Here is an 18651-nt window from a genome sequence, read left to right as displayed (position 1 = left end):
AGTAACACACTACGCCACCATGGACTCAGATCCTGCAGTGCCAGACGTGTCCCACTGCTTAAGCCAGTACATGTCCGGGCCCGTCTGAAGTTTGCTAGAGAGCATTTGGATGATCCAGAGGAGTTTTGGGAGAATGTCCTATGGTCTGATGAAACCAAACTGGAACTGTTTGGTAGAAACACAACTTGTCGTGTTTGGAGGAAAAAGAATACTGAGTTGCATCCATCAAACACCATACCTACTGTAAAGCATGGTGGTGGAAACATCATGCTTTGGGGCTGTTTCTCTGCAAAGGGGCCAGGACGACTGATCCGGGTACATGAAAGAATGAATGGGGCCATGTATCGTGAGATTTTGAGTGCAAACCTCCTTCCATCAGCAAGGGCATTGAAGATGAAACGTGGCTGGGTCTTTCAACATGACAATGATCCAAAGCACACCGCCAGGGCAACGAAGGAGTGGCTTCGTAAGAAGCATTTCAAGGTCCTGGAGTGGCCTAGCCAGTCTCCAGATCTCAACCCTATAGAAAACCTGTGGAGGGAGTTGAAAGTCCGTGTTGCCAAGCGAAAAGCCAAAAACATCACTGCGCTAGAGGAGATCTGCATGGAGGAATGGGCCAACATACCAACAACAGTGTGTGGCAACCTTGTGAAGACTTACAGAAAACGTTTGACCTCTGTCATTGCCAACAAAGGATATATTACAAAGTATTGAGATGAAATTTTGTTTCTGACCAAATACTTATTTTCCACCATAATATGCAAATAAATTGTTGAAAAAACAGACAATGTGATTTTCTGGATTTTTTTTTCTCAGTTTGTCTCCCATAGTTGAGGTCTACCTATGATGTAAATTACAGACGCCTCTCATCTTTTTAAGTGGTGGAACTTGCACTATTGCTGACTGACTAAATACTTTTTTGCCCCACTGTATATATATAAAAATGCAGTTAATATAATCTCTACTTATACAAATATGCTACAGTATTTACTGTATACTATATTAATATATGTAACTGCAGAATTATATTGAATAGAATAATTACATTAATAAATAATACATTGTATAACTCATCATATAATATAATTACATTTTTAGCCAATTCCTATCCCAAAATGTAGCTAAATGCTTTATTTAGTAAGGTCAGTTTTAACCCTATGGACTCTTTGAAGAGCTGCTGTGATAATGGAGTGTTCAGCTGAGCTCCCCCTGGGATACTCACCTGCTTTCGTCTGTCAGTCTCCGCCATCTTTACAGACAGATCTGAGCCTTCAGATTTTAAATCTTTCAGAGAAATATCTTTAATAGACTCCTGAATCTTTTCATAGGGTTTATAGCAAATATGTAATTTTCTTCGTACTTCATAGATTTGATTTTGGAACAGATTTGAAGATTTTGATTTTGGCTTTTGATAAGATTGAATTCTGCCTGGTTTCAAAGACTTAGTAAAATTTGTTTTCCTTTCAAGATTCTCGTGTTTTCTAGAAAAATCTAGGGATTTTGCGCATTCGTATAAGGAATTTTTCTGTGAAGCAATTATACGAGATACAGGATTTAAGAATTTAAATTTGTTTACAAAACAATTTATCATGGATTGTTGATTCAAATTCGTACAGACCAATTTATAAATCCTTTCAAAAATGGTCATAAAAGTAAAGGTACATTCTTCCCGGCCAATCTTCAATTTTAGAAGAATATCAAGATCTGGATAATTTTCTTTCAATCCACAGAAAATCAAAATTCTTAATCTTTCTACATCAGTCATCTTTTCGTGGAACTCATCAGTCTGAATTTTTAATGAATATCTTCTAATAAAATTTACTGGCAGCCAAATTTTGAACAATTTATTTTTTTCTTGATTAGTCAAATCAAACTTATCAGCAAAACTCTCAAATATCTCTGAATTTCTGCACACATGGATTTTGCCATCATATGCAGGAATGGTTTTGCATAATTTTAACAGGATTTTCCTAGATTTAAGTTGGAGTTGGGCCTCTGAGTCGTCTATTTTTAGTGGCCCTTGTACATCTGTCCCTCGTAGATCATCTTTGTCAATTGTCATGTCTCCTTCACTTCCTCCATCTTGTTTTTCATCTTGTGTCACAAAGTCAATGTCACTTTGGGTGGTCATCGTCATTACAGATACGTGTGTCATCTCTTGCTCACTCTTCTCATTACAGTCAATCTTGGGAACATCATTAGTTTCCTTAGAAATTCTTTCTACACTGTCTTTTTTGGACTTCTCTGTCACAAACTCGTTAAATACATAAACCATATGTAAAATATTTTTCAGTTGTTCTTTTTTTTTTTTCCTAAACATTAGCTTAGAATCTAATTTCAAATTCGAATTCGCTATTCTGCATTCTGCAAATAAATTAGACCAAAATATTTCTAAGCTAGATCCGTACAAACTTACAAATTCTATCTGACTTGATTTAGCATATGAATTAATCAAATCCATTTGTCTTACCTTGAAATCTCAGCTTGTAATCCCTTTGCTTTTACAACGCTGGGCTCCGGACTTCAGCACGGCTATTTTCAGCACATCTATCTTCAGCACTACCAGTGCTTGCTGTCAATCTGTCTGACACCTGTTAAAGTCTCTGTAATTCGTAGGTTCTTGTATGAGTTCTTTGTGACTTGAAATTTTGAAGTGGAATTCCTGAATACTTGCACAATCTAGCGGAACTCTTCTGTCTTCCCCCGTGTGCAAGAAGAAGGAAATTCACGCAAAAATAGCACAAAAAATCAAAACTGGCTGGCTAGGCCAAATGTTAAAAATCGTTATTGCGCAAAAATATCTAATCAAGACTTAACCAGGTGCGTTATTCTTAAAAGAAAAATGTCATGATTTTCTGAAGAAAGTATAGTGGTTTATTGACTAGTCCACAGAAAAACCAAATTGCAGAAAACATAAAAGGTAGATGAAACAATTACAAATAGAGTGTCCATGTGTAGATATCAGCGCTTTTCTTGTTACTCATCTTTCCAAGGTCCTGAATGGTAGAAGTCATCTGTCTGTGTGGAGTTTGAAGTCATCATAGCATGGAGTAGCTAATAGCTGTTGTTCCTCGTGTCTTGTCTCATGTCCATGGAGAATGATGGTGAAGGAAGGGAGGTGACCGTCCCACGTGACAAAAAGCCCCCACACCCTCCTAAGAGACGTTTATATATGTTCAACACTGATCACGTGTCTTCTGTATATGGAGTTAACTTACACTCTGAGCTACATACATAGAAATAGCTTTTGATAGTGTCAGCAAGAAACCATGTGCTCGGTACAGAATAAAAATAAGAATAATTAATATTTAACAGCCATTCAGATCGATCGACGCTTGCGTGAGCGTAAAGCTGTGCACCATTTGGCGGTACTATCTGAGCATGGGCCTGAGCCTATGCAATGTGATAGGACCTTGACCAGAGCTGAACGGCAAGAACACAGACGTCGGAATGGGCTATGTTTTTACTGTGGTGATTCCACTCATGCTATCTCCGATTGTCCTAAGCGCACTAAGCGGTTCGCTACTTCTGCCACCATTGGTACGGTACAGTCTAAATTTCTATTGCCCGTTACTCTGATTTGCTCTTTGTCATCCTATTCTGTTATGGCATTTGTGGATTCAGGCGCTGCCCTGAATTTGATGGACTTGGAGTATGCTAGGCGCTGTGGTTTTTTCTTGGAGCCCTTGCAGTATCCTATTCCATTGAGAGGAATTGATGCTACACCTTTGGCCAAGAATAAGCCTCAGTATTGGACCCAATTGACCATGTGCATGGCTCCTGCACATCAGGAGGATATCCGCTTTCTGGTGTTGCATAATCTGCATGATGTGGTCGTTTTGGGGTTGCCATGGCTACAGGTTCATAATCCAGTATTGGACTGGAAATCTATGTCTGTGTCCAGCTGGGGTTGCCAGGGGGTACATGGTGATGTTCCATTTTTGTCTATTTCGTCTTCCACTCCTTCTGAAGTTCCAGAGTTTTTGTCGGATTATCGGGATGTATTTGATGAGCCTAAAGCCAGTGCCCTACCTCCTCATAGGGATTGCGATTGTGCAATTAATTTGATTCCTGGTAGTAAGTTTCCTAAGGGCCGATTGTTCAATTTATCTGTGCCAGAACACGCCGCAATGCGGAGTTATATAAAGAAATCCTTGGAGAAAGGCCATATTCGCCCGTCGTCATCACCGTTAGGAGCAGGGTTCTTTTTTGTGGCCAAGAAGGATGGTTCTTTGAGACCTTGTATTGATTACCGCCTTCTTAATAAAATTACAGTCAAATTTCAGTATCCTTTGCCGTTGCTGTCTGATTTGTTTGCTCGTATTAAAGGGGCTAGATGGTTCACCAAGATAGATCTTCGAGGGGCGTATAATCTTGTGCGTATTAAACAAGGTGATGAATGGAAAACAGCATTTAATACGCCCGAGGGCCATTTTGAGTACCTGGTTATGCCATTCGGGCTTTCCAATGCTCCATCAGTATTTCAGTCCTTTATGCATGACATCTTCTGAGAGTACCTGGATAAATTCCTGATTGTGTATTTGGATGATATTTTGGTCTTTTCGGATGATTGGGAGTCCCATGTGAAGCAGGTCAGAATTGTGTTCCAGGTCCTTCGTGCGAATTCCTTGTTTGTGAAGGGGTCAAAGTGTCTCTTTGGAGTTCAGGAGGTTTCATTTTTGGGGTTCATTTTTTCCCCTTCTACTATCGAGATGGACCCTGTTAAAGTCCAGGCCATTTACGATTGGACTCAGCCGACATCTGTGAAGAGCCTGCAAAAGTTCCTGGGCTTTGCTAATTTTTATCGGCGCTTCATCGCTAATTTTTCTACTGTTGCTAAACCGTTGACTGATTTGACCAAGAAGGGTGCTGATGTGGCCAATTGGTCTTCTGCAGCTGTAGAGGCTTTTCAGGAGTTGAAGCGTCGTTTTTCTTCTGCCCCTGTGTTGTGCCAGCCAGATGTTTCGCTCCCGTTTCAGGTTGAGGTTGATGCTTCTGAGATTGGAGCAGGGGCTGTTTTGTCGCAAAGAAGTTCTGATGGCTCGGTGATGAAGCCATGTGCTTTCTTTTCTAGAAAGTTTTCGCCTGCTGAGTGTAATTATGATGTTGGTAATCGTGAGTTGTTGGCCATGAAGTGGGCATTCGAGGAGTGGCGTCATTGGCTTGAAGGAGCCAAGCATCGCGTGGTGGTCTTGACAGATCACAAGAATTTGACTTATCTTGAGTCTGCCAAAAGGTTGAATCCGAGACAGGCTCGATGGTCGTTATTTTTCTCCCGTTTTGATTTTGTGGTTTCGTACCTTCCGGGCTCTAAGAATGTGAAGGCTGATGCCCTGTCAAGGAGTTTTGTGCCTGACTCTCTGGGTGTTCCTGAGCCGGTGGGTATTCTCAAAGATGGGGTAATTTTGTCTGCCATCTCCCCTGATTTGCGGCGGGTGCTGCAAAAATTTCAGGCTGATAGACCTGACCGTTGCCCAGCGGAGAAACTGTTTGTCCCTGATAGATGGACTAGTAGAGTTATCTCTGAGATTCATTGTTCAGTGTTGGCTGGGCATCCTGGAATCTTTGGTACCAGAGATTTGGTGGCTAGATCCTTTTGGTGGCCGTCTTTGTCACGGGATGTGCGTTCTTTTGTGCAGTCCTGTGGAACTTGTGCTCGGGCTAAGCCCTGCTGTTCTCGTGCCAGTGGGTTGCTTTTGCCCTTGCCGGTCCCGAAGAGGCCCTGGACGCATATTTCTATGGATTTTATTTCGGATCTCCCCGTCTCTCAAAAGATGTCGGTCATTTGGGTGGTTTGTGATCGCTTTTCTAAGATGGTCCATTTGGTACCTTTGTCTAAATTGCCTTCCTCCTCTGATTTGGTGCCATTATTTTTCCAGCATGTGGTTCGTTTACATGGTATCCCGGAGAACATCGTTTCTGACAGAGGTTCCCAGTTTGTTTCGAGGTTTTGGCGATCCTTTTGTGCAAGGATGGGCATTGATTTGTCTTTTTCCTCGGCTTTCCATCCTCAGACAAATGGCCAAACCGAACGAACTAATCAAACTTTGGAAACATATCTGAGATGCTTTGTTTCTGCTGATCAGGATGATTGGGTGTCCTTTTTGCCGTTGGCTGAGTTCGCCCTTAATAATCGGGCCAGCTCGGCTACTTTGGTTTCGCCGTTTTTCTGCAATTCTGGTTTCCATCCTCGTTTCTCTTCAGAGCAGGTTGAGTCTTCGGACTGTCCTGGTGTAGATACTGTGGTGGATAGGTTGCAGCAGATTTGGACTCATGTGGTGGACAATTTGACATTGTCCCAGGAGAAGGCTCAACGTTTTGCTAACCGCCGGCGCTGTGTGGGTCCCCGACTTCGTGTTGGGGATTTGGTTTGGTTGTCATCTCGTTATGTTCCTATGAAGGTTTCCTCTCCTAAGTTTAAGCCTCGTTTCATTGGTCCGTATAAGATTTCTGAGGTTATCAATCCTGTGTCATTTCGTTTGGCCCTTCCTGCTTCTTTTGCCATCCATAATGTGTTCCATAGGTCGTTATTGCGGAGATACGTGGCGCCTGTGGTTCCATCCGTTGATCCTCCTGCCCCGGTGTTGGTTGGGGGGGAGTTGGAGTATGTGGTGGAGAAGATTTTGGATTCTCGTGTTTCGTGACGGAAACTCCAGTACCTGGTCAAGTGGAAGGGTTATGGTCAGGAAGATAATTCCTGGGTTTTTGCCTCTGATGTTCATGCTGCCGATCTGGTTCGTGCCTTTCATTTGGCTCATCCTGGTCAGCCTGGGGGCTCTGGTGAGGGTTCGGTGACCCCTCCTCAAGGGGGGGGTACTGTTGTGAATTCTGTTGTCGGGCTCCCTCCTGTGGTCATGAATGGTACTTCGGCTGGTTCTGCCCATGGACTTCCTCTGGTGGGTGTTTCTGAGTTTCATTCCACAGGTGACAAGGTTAATTCGTTAGCTGGCTGCTCTATTTAACTCCACTTAGATCTTTGCTCCATGCCACCTGTCAATGTTCCAGTATTGGTCTAGTTCACTCCTGGATCGTTCTTGTGACCTGTCTTCCCAGCAGAAGCTAAGTTCCTGCTTGTATTTCTTTGGTTTGCTATTTTTCTGTCCAGCTTGCTATTTTTATTGTTGTCTTGCTTGCTGGAAGCTCTGGGACGCAGAGGGAGCGCCTCCGCACCGTGAGTCGGTGCGGAGGGTCTTTTTGCGCCCTCTGCGTGGTCTTTTTGTAGGTTTTTGTGCTGACCGCAAAGCAACCTTTCCTATCCTCGGTCTGTTCAGTAAGTCGGGCCTCACTTTGCTAAATCTATTTCATCTCTGTGTTTGTATTTTCATCTGTACTCACAGTCATTATATGTGGGGGGCTGCCTTTTCCTTTGGGGAATTTCTCTGAGGCAAGGTAGGCTTTATTTTTCTATCTTCAGGGCTAGCTAGTTCCTTAGGCTGTGCCGAGTTGCATAGGGAGCGTTAGGAGCAATCCACGGCTATTTCTAGTGTGTTTTGATAGGATTAGGGATTGCGGTCAGCAGAGTTCCCACGTCCCAGAGCTCGTCCTTTATTATCAGTAACTATCAGGTCATTCCGTGTGCTCTTAACCACCAGGTCCATTATTGTCCTGACCACCAGGTCATAACAAAAAAGTACATGTAAAGAATAGGTACATTTCCCTTCAATTGTTAAAATAACTGTGTAAGAAAATCTATGAAGGTTAGAAAATATAAGTGTCACGCACAGTGTAGTACAGACTAAGTGCAACACAAAGGGATAAGTAGAAGTGGCGCCCAACACTAGGGAACCGGGGAGTGGAGACCCCTAGGCAGATCTAATGTCACCCTGTCTGCCCTAAGAGACCTAAATATGTTCCGCACCTATTGCAGAGCAGGAAACCTAGTCCCTGTCAGACCCTAGCGGTACGCCCTGCTTAGGGAAGGAAGGGGTTACACTAGTTGAACCCCACTAACAATAAAGACAGCTAGGATACACAAAACAAGGTGAAACTTAGCTAGCTTAGACTCAGAGAGAAACACTGTCTTCCTTCAAACTCCAAAGAGGACACTAGCCGACTGCTGCAGCTCCAAGCCTCAAGAGGGAAGTGCAAATAGAAAATAACACCAGCAACTCCCAATAAGAAGTTGGGAGTCATAAACACTCAGATCCAAGTGACACCATTAAGGCCAGGGAGGTGGCCACTAGTCTGCAAGGCCAACTACTGAGACCTTCTGCAGCCAGATGCAGTGCTATTGTCTGAAGCCCCTGACATACCCGTGACAGTAAGCTTGTCATTCTACTAAATGGTTTTTGAAAATGTTAGGCTTGAAAACTAGATGTGGTTCCTCGGCAATGCTCAACGGAGTTTGAGATTTCAGAAGCCGATACTCTAAAAAATCCTCTTCCAAAGTGCTTGGAAAACTGTTCCTATTCATTTCTATTGGAAATCAAATTTGCTGCTTATAGGAGGAGATTTTGGAGCTTTTCTTCCCTGAAGAAGTTATGAAACGCACATTGTGGAAAAAAATTGCATGTCACTTCTTTGAACAGGTTCCAGGTGAAATCTGCTCCAAACGTCCTACTATCAAATCAAAATGCTGCACAAAACATGTCAGGAAAAAAAACACCTCTTCAGATAAGGAAAAACTCCTAAAAAATATTCCATCCACAATAAGAACGTTTCCTGAAATTGTTTCCTCTTGTAAAGTCTGCTGTAGTTAAACACCTCAAAAACCTCTGTATAAACATAACCTTACATTGCTGATAAATCCAAACTTCTTCCTTATTAGCTTTTGATTAAAAAAGGAAACAATCTCTGTCAAAAAAGAAAAGAAATTGTAACCCCCAGAGCGAATGTGATTAAGAAAACTAATTAAGCCTCAAGCTATGGAAAAGACAGAATTCAGCACAAATATCCCTTTTTTGAGTAATGGTAATATCTTATGCTGGTGCTACTTCTGTAAGGTTCTAGCCATTTTTATGCTTTATAACACAATTTGAGCATAGTTTGAGTTTTTACCATGCTGAAATAGTATTATTATGTATTATTATTATAGTGCCATTTATTCCATAGCACTGTACATGTGAAAAGGGATATACTTAATAGAAAACAAGTACAATAATCTCAAACAATACAAGTCACAACTGGTACAGGAGGAAAGAGGACCCTGCCCGCGAGGGCTCACAATCTACAAGGGATGGGTGAGAATACAAGGATACAGTAAGTGAGGGTAGAGCTGGTCGTGTAGTGAATTTGTGGTTACTGCAGGTTGTAGGCTTGTCGGAAGTGGTAGGTCTTCATGTTCCTTTTGAAGGAACTTTGCAAGTTATAGTTAAATTAGTGACGAAATATACAATTGGTGGAGAAAGGCTGGACTTGATGAACTTTGGTCTTTTTTCAACCTATTTAACTATATAACTATGAGACTTTTTAACTAACCATATCTCCTCTGGAGAAAGACACTTATCCTTCTTAGAGGCGTAGTGAAGAAGAGTCTAGTAGTCCTGATCTTGGAGTGACGCTTGATTGGCTATGCACTCCTGGATAAGGAATTGTTGGATCGGTACATCCGTATGGTTTATGGTTTCTCTAACAAACAAGTTAGTTAAGGCATTTCAAAGGTTTGGAAACTGTTTTAACAGACAGTATTCTATAACATTAGTAACTAACAATCTAGTGAGAGCTGGATTGGCTGAGTGAAAACTACTTATGAGCAAGTTTTAAACTATCATAAGTGTAAAATAGAGACAGGATTAATAGACAAAAGCTCTAGGAGGAGTAGGTGGGTCCTGTGGTCTGCAGTGATCTTCTTTTGGTTGTTGTCAAGATGAGGCTGATGGTGGTGAGGATTGGTCCAAAAGCCGTAACTTGGTTAGACAACGTTTAGCGCCCTCAGGTGAGAGGAATGTATGGACTACGTCGAGATGAGTGAAAATCAGTTTGAATAGGAACCCCCAGTGGTAGATGATATTTTTAGAGCAGAGAATTTCCAGACACGGTTTCATGGCCCGTCTCTTGGCAATTGTAGTGTGAGCTACGTCTGGTAAAAAATCATAGGAGTAGCTTTGGAAATTCAGAAGTGAGAAATTTCTTGCCACTTGTAGGAGTTGTTCCTTTGTTTTGTAGAATTGCATTTTGAGAATAATGTCTTGAAGTGGGCCATCCAGCTTGCCCTTATTCAGCGCTCTATGGATGCGACCCATCTCTATGCATTCACTAGAAATTCCCAGTAAAAGCTCTTGATAGAGCTGTAGCTGTGGATTGGAGGTCTGTTATTGTCTTGGGCAGGCCTCTGATGCGGATACCACTGCTGCGGCCACGGTTTTCACAATCCTCCATCTTATTGTTAAGGGAGTAAATTTCTTCATGAAGCTACTCCATCTCTTTTTCATGGGTGATGAGGGCTGCAGAGCTAAATTCCATCTTATCCTTGAGATCAGATGTTCAGGATACCTGTTCCCTGATTTCTTTGGAAAGTTCTTTGGTTAGTTTATCCAACATTTTGGATAACTCAGAATTTAAGATAGACAGGAATGGTGTGAGTAGTGCTTGCTTGGCCCGGGGTGGGAGTCCTTGTACTGGATGCTGTAATAATTTCTGAGTCAATCTCGTCTGGCAGGGAAGAGCAAGCTGATTCAGCTGGAGAGTGTGGACCAGAGGACATGTTGTCGCCGAGATTTGTTGACGATGGGTTCCTATGGTTAGGATTCACTGAGATGGTTCTACGTGACGTTGACATGAGGGCATCTGTTCTAAATAGGATAATCTGGTTCTTTCTCCCCAGCTCAAGTCGAACGGAGTCAATGGGAGGGCATATTACGCATTGCTCTATACAGGGTAGAGTGGGGGTGCGGATTAAGTCATCACAAAAGTCTCGAGCTACAGCCTGTCAGAGTTTGAGTAATTAGGCAAGCGTGATTTCAGATCAGAAATGCTGAATTGCCTATACGATCTCAAAAGAGTACTAATAGTGGCCATATGTCCTGATTTGGTGTGCAGGTCTTTTAAGTGGCCACTACGTGTCAGCAGAGTACTACTGGGCCCACTTAATTGAGTTAGCGCTTGAACTGCCTCCAAGTTTCCCTGGTGATGCCAAGGAGCAGCCAGGCCTGCTCTGCCTGTCTGTTTGGGAGGGTTGAGGAGCCCACAGTGCAGGGGGGCCTTTACTGAAGGTGCCTTACCCCCAACAAGTTTCCCAACCCACTGAGGTTGGTGGCAAGGGATCCACAAAGGGATCACCCTCGAGTTGGACCTGATCGGCGGGGAGAAGGAAGGTTGCCGCCCTGCAGATAAGGGAATTCCTTTTTTGTTTAAAAGCACTGCTGAGTGAAGGGTTCTGCTAGCACTCTAAGCACTCCCGGTGACGGCTGCTCTGCAGCGTGAGGACTCGGGGGTATTCCTCAAAGTCTCACTCTAACTACCACTGTCTTCTGCTGGAGGTCTGGGTCTCGCTGCAGGCAGAACCAGCTGTCTTCAACTGAGGAGACTGCAGGTGTGTGATGGAGAGGCTGCGGCTGCAAGGCTGTAGAAGTCCCCGGTTTCCCACTATGTCACAGTCTTGGCGATACGGCCCTGGGTGGGCTCATATGGAAGCTGGGTCCTGCGATGAAGGAGGGAGGGTGTTCTGGACTGTAAATAGCCTTTATTCTATGAGGATTGCCAAGGATTAGAAGTCCTGTGTACGGAGCTTGCTCTGGCACGTCAGGCCCCCTTGAATGCTTATATTAAGGATACAGGAAAGATATATATCTTTGTACTGTGCTAGCCAGGAGATAGAAAAATATTTAAAATTAAGAGTCTTCAGTGGTTGATACCTTTTAATGGCTAACTGAAAAAATGGCAACAAATTGCAAGCTTTCTAGACTACTCAGCTCTCTTGATCAGGCACAGACTAATACAAATTCTGAAGAATCACAAATGGTTCTGTGTTGTGATGCCCCCACAAGGTCTGAGGAGCAGATTCTTTAATTGATGTGAAAAGACATAAATCCATGTGATACATTCATTCCTGCACTGAGTGTGTCAAAGGTTGGCCAAACATTTTTGTATCCCTGATCGCAGCACCATGTGTCATGATTCCAATGGCAGGGAATCACAAAAGGACAAGCACAAACGAGCTCTAGGGTGATGGAACCTGAGCTGACCGCAACCCTAAACCTGAACACACAAATAACAATAGCCGGGGAACGTGCCTACGTTGATCCTAGACGTCTCGCACCAGCCGAAGATCTAACTTCCCCTATTAGAAGAAACACAGACCTCTCTTGCCTCCAGAGAAATACCCCACAGAAATAGCAGCCCCCCACATATAATGACGGTGAAATGAGAGGAAGGCACATACACAGTATGAAAACAGATTCAGCAAAATGAGGCCCGCTAAAACTAGATAGCAGAGGATACAAAAGTAAACTGCGCGGTCAGCAAAAAACCCTTCAAAAAACCATCCTGTAATTACTTGAACTCATGTTCCAGCTCATGGAACATGAGGAGCAATTACAGCCCACTAAAGCAACCAGCAGCAAAGAGACAATTATATGCAAGCTGGACAAGACAAAAATAAAGCAAAACGTGGAACAAGAAAATCAAAACTTAGCTTGTCCTGAAGATTACTGAAGCCAGAAGCTGAGGTAAAAAAAACACTCTGATAACCTTGATAGCCGGCGGGGAAATGACAAGAAAGCCCGGTTAAATAGGAAACTCCCAAATCCTAATAGAACAGGTGGACACCAGAGACAGCAGAACACAAATCACCCAGTACCATCAGTAACCACCAGAGGGAGCCCAAAAACAGAACTCACAACAGTACCCCCCCTTGAGGAGGGGTCACCGAACCCTCACGAGAACCACCAGGGCGACCAGGATGAGCCCTATGAAAAGCGCGGACCAAATCATCAGCATGAACATCAGAGGCAACCACCCAAGAATTATCCTCCTGACCATAACCCTTCCACTTGACCAAATACTGGAGTTTCCGTCTGGAAACACGAGAATCCAAGATCTTCTCCACAACATACTCCAATTCTCCCTCCACCAGCACCGGAGCAGGAGGCTCAAGCGAAGGAACAACAGGTACCTCATACCTCCGCAACAACGACCGATGGAACACATTATGAATAGCAAACGATGCCGGGAGATCCAAATGAAACGACACAGGGTTAAGAATTTCCAAGATCCTATAAGGACCGATGAACCGAGGCTTGAACTTAGGAGAAGAGACCTTCATAGGAACAAAACGAGAAGACAACCACACCAAGTCCCCAACACGAAGTCGAGGACCCACGCGGCGACAGCGATTAGCAAACTGCTGAGCCTTCTCCTGGGACAACTTCAAATTGTCCACCACATGACTCCAAATCCGATGCAACCCATCCACCACCATGTCCACTCCAGGATAATCAGAAGGCTCCACCTGACCCGAGGAAAAACGAGGATGAAACCCCGAATTACAAAAGAAAGGAGAAACCAAGGTAGCAGAACTAGCCCGATTATTAAGGGCAAACTCGGCCAGCGGCAAAAAGGTAACCCAGTCATCCTGATCAGCAGAAACAAAACACCTCAAATAAGTTTCCAAGGTCTGATTAGTTCGCTCCGTCTGGCCATTCGTCTGAGGATGGAATGCAGACGAAAAGGACAAATCAATGCCCATCTTAGCACAGAACGTCCGCCAAAATCTAGACACAAACTGGGATCCCCTGTCAGAAACGATGTTCTCCGGAATCCCATGCAAACGAACCACGTTCTGGAAAAACAGAGGGACCAACTCAGAGGAGGAAGGCAACTTAGGCAAGGGTACAAGATGAACCATTTTAGAAAAGCGGTCACACACAACCCAGATGACAGACATTTTTTGAGAGACAGGGAGATCCGAAATAAAGTCCATGGAAATGTGCGTCCAAGGCCTCTTCGGGATAGGCAAAGGTGACAACAATCCACTGGCTCGAGAACAGCAAGGCTTAGCCCGAGCACAAACCTCACAAGACTGCACAAAAGAACGCACATCCCTCGACAAGGAAGGCCACCAAAAAGACCTGGCCACCAAGTCTCTAGTACCAAATATTCCAGGATGACCTGCCAACGCAGAAGAATGGACCTCGGAGATGACTCTACTGGTCCAACTATCCGGAACAAACAGTCTCTCAGGCGGACAACGATCAGGTTTACCCGCCTGAAACTCCTGCAAAGCACGTCGCAAGTCTGGGAAGACGGCCGACAAAATCACCCCATCCCTAAGGATACCAGTGGGCTCAGAATTTCCAGGGGAGTCAGGCACAAAACTCCTAGAAAGAGCATCCGCCTTCACATTCTTTGAACCTGGCAGATATGAAACCACAAAATTGAAACGAGAGAAAAACAGTGACCAACGAGCCTGTCTAGGATTCAGACGCCTGGCAGACTCAAGGTAAATCAGATTTTTGTGATCAGTCAAGACCACCACACGATGTCTAGCACCCTCCAGCCAATGACGCCACTCCTCAAATGCCCACTTCATGGCCAAAAGTTCCCGATTACCCACATCATAATTCCGCTCAGCGGGCGAAAATTTTCTAGAAAAGAACGCACATGGCTTCATCACCGAGCAATCGGAGCTTCTCTGTGACAAAACCGCCCCCGCTCCAATCTCGGAAGCATCAACCTCAACTTGGAAAGGAAGTGAAACATCAGGCTGACGCAACACAGGAGCAGAAGAAAACCGGCGTTTAAGTTCCCGAAAGGCCTCCACAGCCGCAGGAGACCAATCAGCAACATCAGCACCCTTCTTAGTCAAATCCGTCAAAGGCTTAACAACACTAGAAAAATTAGTTATAAAACGACGATAGAAATTAGCAAAGCCTAAGAACTTCTGCAGACTCTTAAGAGATGCAGGCTGCGTCCAGTCACAAATAGCCCGAACCTTGACGGGATCCATCTCAATAGTAGAAGGGGAAAAAATATACCCCAAGAAAGAAATCTTCTGGACTCCAAAGAGACACTTTGAGCCCTTTACAAACAAGGAATTAGCCCGCAGGACCTGAAACACCTTCCTGACCTGCTGAACATGAGACTCCCAGTCATCAGAAAAAAACAAAATATCATCCAAATACACAATCATAAACTTATCCAGATATTCACGGAAAATATCGTGCATAAAGGACTGGAAGACTGAAGGAGCATTAGAAAGTCCGAAAGGCATTACCAAATACTCAAAATGGCCCTCAGGCGTATTAAATGCGGTTTTCCACTCATCACCTTGCTTTATTCGTATAAGATTATACGCACCCCGAAGATCAATCTTAGTGAACCATTTAGCCCCCTTAATGCGAGCAAACAAATCAGTCAACAAAGGCAAAGGATACTGATATTTTACGGTAATCTTATTCAAAAGACGATAATCTATACAAGGCCTCAAGGACCCATCTTTTTTGGCCACGAAAAAAAAACCTGCTCCCAAAGGGGACGAAGATGGACGGATATGTCCCTTTTCCAAGGACTCCTTAACATAATCCCGCATAGCAGTATGCTCTGGCACTGACAGATTGAACAAACGACCTTTAGGAAATTTACTACCAGGAATTAAATCTATAGCACAATCGCAATTCCTGTGAGGAGGAAGCGAACTGAGCTTAGGCTCCTCAAAAACATCCCGATAATCAGACAAAAATACAGGAACCTCAGAAGGAGTAGATGAAGCGATAGAAATCGGAGGTGCATCATCATGAACCCCCTGACATCCCCAGCTTAACACAGACATTGTTTTCCAGTCAAGGACTGGATTATGAGTTTGTAACCATGGCAGACCAAGTACTAGAACATCATGTAAATTATACAATACCAGGAAGCGAATCACCTCCTGATGAACGGGAGTCATACGCATGGTCACTTGTGTCCAGTACTGAGGTTTATTCATAGCTAAAGGTGTAGAGTCAATTCCCTTCAAAGGAATAGGGACTTCCAGAGGCTCAAGACTAAACCCACATCGCTTGGCAAATGACCAATCCATAAGACTCAGGGCAGCGCCTGAATCTACATAGGCATCGACGGAAATGGATGATAATGAGCAAATCAGAGTCACAGACAGAATGAACTTAGACTGTAACGTACTAATGGCAACAGACTTATCAACCTTTTTTGTGCGTTTAGAGCATGCTGATATAACATGAGCTGAATCACCACAATAAAAGCACAACCCATTTTTCCGCCTATAGTTTTGCCGTTCACTTCTAGACTGAACTCTATCACATTGCATTGTCTCAAGTGCCTGTTCAGAAGACACCGCCAAATGGTGCACAGGTTTGCGCTCCCGTAAACGCCAATCAATCTGAATAGCCATAGTCATAGACTCATTCAGACCCGTAGGCGCAGGGAACCCCACCATAACATCTTTAATGGCCTCAGAAAGGCCATCTCTGAACTTTGCAGCCAGGGCGCACTCATTCCACTGAGTAAGCACTGACCATTTCCAAAATTTTTGACAATATATTTCTGCTTCATCTTGCCCCTGAGAGAGAGCTAATAAAGCTTTTTCAGCCTGAATCTCCTGGTTAGGTTCCTCATAGAGCAAACCCAATGCCAGAAAAAACGCATCCACATTAAGCAACGCAGGATCCCCTGGTGCCAATGCAAATGCCCAATTTTGAGGGTCACCCCGCAGGAAAGATATAATAATCTTAACCTGCTGAGCAGGGTCTCCGGAAGAGCGAGATTTCAAAGAAAGGAACAGCTTGCAATTGTTCCTAAAATTCAGAAAACTAGATCTATCTCCAGCAAAGAACTCTGGAATAGGGATTCTAGGTTCAGACATAGGAGCATGTACAACAAAATCTTGTATATTTTGAACCTTAGCAGCAAGATTATTCAAGCTGGAAGCTAAACTCTGGACGTCCATGATAAACAGCTAAGGTCAGAGCCATTCAAGGATTAAGAGGAGGAAAAAAAAAAAATCAGCCTGGCTGCAATTAAGGCTAGGCAGCAACCTCAGAAGAGATAAAAAAAAAAAAAAACTTCCTCAGACTACTTTTCCTCCTACTTCAGCCCAAACATTTTGGCCGGCTATACTGTCATGATTCCAATGGCAGGGAATCACAAAAGGACAAGCACAAACGAGCTCTAGGGTGATGGAACCTGAGCTGACCGCGACCCTAAACCTGAACACACAAATAACAATAGCCGGGGAACGTGCCTACGTTGATCCTAGACGTCTCGCACCAGCCGAAGATCTAACTTCCCCTATTAGAAGAAACACAGACCTCTCTTGCCTCCAGAGAAATACCCCACAGAAATAGCAGCCCCCCACATATAATGACGGTGAAATGAGAGGAAGGCACATACACAGTATGAAAACAGATTCAGCAAAATGAGGCCCGCTAAAACTAGATAGCAGAGGATACAAAAGTAAACTGCGCGGTCAGCAAAAAACCCTTCAAAAAACCATCCTGTAATTACTTGAACTCATGTTCCAACTCATGGAACATGAGGAGCAATTACAGCCCACTAAAGCAACCAGCAGCAAAGAGACAATTATATGCAAGCTGGACAAGACAAAAATAAAGCAAAACGTGGAACAAGAAAATCAAAACTTAGCTTGTCCTGAAGATTACTGAAGCCAGAAGCTGAGGTAAAAAAAACACTCTGATAACCTTGATAGCCGGCGGGGAAATGACAAGAAAGCCCGGTTAAATAGGAAACTCCCAAATCCTAATAGAACAGGTGGACACCAGAGACAGCAGAACACAAATCACCCAGTACCATCAGTAACCACCAGAGGGAGCCCAAAAACAGAACTCACAACAACCATGGACATGAAACTACTTGTATTAAAAAGTAACTTCAAATCCAAGAGAGACAGAAGGGTCTGGGAGTATAAACTCATGACAACCTTTGACACACTCAGTGCAGGAATGAATGTGTTGCATGGAATTTGCTGCTCAGACCTTGTGGGGGCATCACAACACAGAACCAGAACCCAATCAAAGCACAATGAAACTTTCACACTCCTTATCTATGAACTGTTACAATATTTACAGGCCACAACTGTTTATCCCTCTCCCATAGTGATAGTTCTGCTTCACATCACTTGTCTTATCTATTGCATTATTTATGTGCTGTGTTGTGTATAAATATGGGATTCTTCAGATTTTCTATTAGTCTATGCCTGATGAAGAGACCTGCGTAGTCTCGAAAGCTTGCAATTTGTTACCGTCTTTTCAGTTAGCCATTAAAAGGTATCAACCACTGAGGACTCTCAATTCTAAATATTTTTCTATATTAAGGATAGGCTATCAATAAAACATAGTGGTCATCTCTTTAATGTTACATGTCTGCTATCACTTGCATTGTTAGAGAATGTCACTTTACTGTTTCAGAAGTTAACCTGTCTGTAGTAGAAAGTATGACCAGTCCTCGGAGACAAATCCCACACAGCGTAAAACGATGGCAGCTGGAAAGTCTTGGCCTCCATGGCGGAGAAACGGAGATGGCAATCAGAGACCGCATAAACCCAGATCAGACCGTGAGCATGACAAGATTTAGTGCTTGGACACCAAAGGCAAGCAAGTCCGCCAACAAGCAGGTACTTGGAGTATTTATCCCAATTGGAACCATGGATGAACCCAAACAATAAGGAATGAGATCAGTGAAACAGTTAATAAAAATGATTTAGGACAGATAGAAGGTGGGTGACCATCTATGCGACCACCA

At 43.6% G+C, this 18651-nt stretch overlaps 1 protein-coding gene across 1 annotated transcript in view; it reads left to right on the top strand.

Moving 5' to 3' along the window:
- ECT2L (epithelial cell transforming 2 like) overlaps positions 1-18651 on the top strand; it is a 176587-nt gene that overhangs the window by 37606 nt on the left and 120330 nt on the right. The window contains exon 2 of the mRNA XM_069725941.1: positions 18318-18523. Coding sequence (XP_069582042.1) covers positions 18344-18523 — 180 coding nt within the window. The 5' untranslated portion in view covers positions 18318-18343. The remainder of the gene's footprint in view (positions 1-18317; positions 18524-18651) is intronic.

The sequence above is a fragment of the Ranitomeya imitator genome, chromosome 5, assembly GCF_032444005.1.
Source record: "Ranitomeya imitator isolate aRanImi1 chromosome 5, aRanImi1.pri, whole genome shotgun sequence".
In the NCBI taxonomy this organism is placed as follows: Eukaryota; Metazoa; Chordata; class Amphibia; order Anura; family Dendrobatidae; genus Ranitomeya; species Ranitomeya imitator.
Note: the sequence above shows the minus strand (reverse complement) of the source record. Positions and strands in the feature narration are given on the sequence as shown.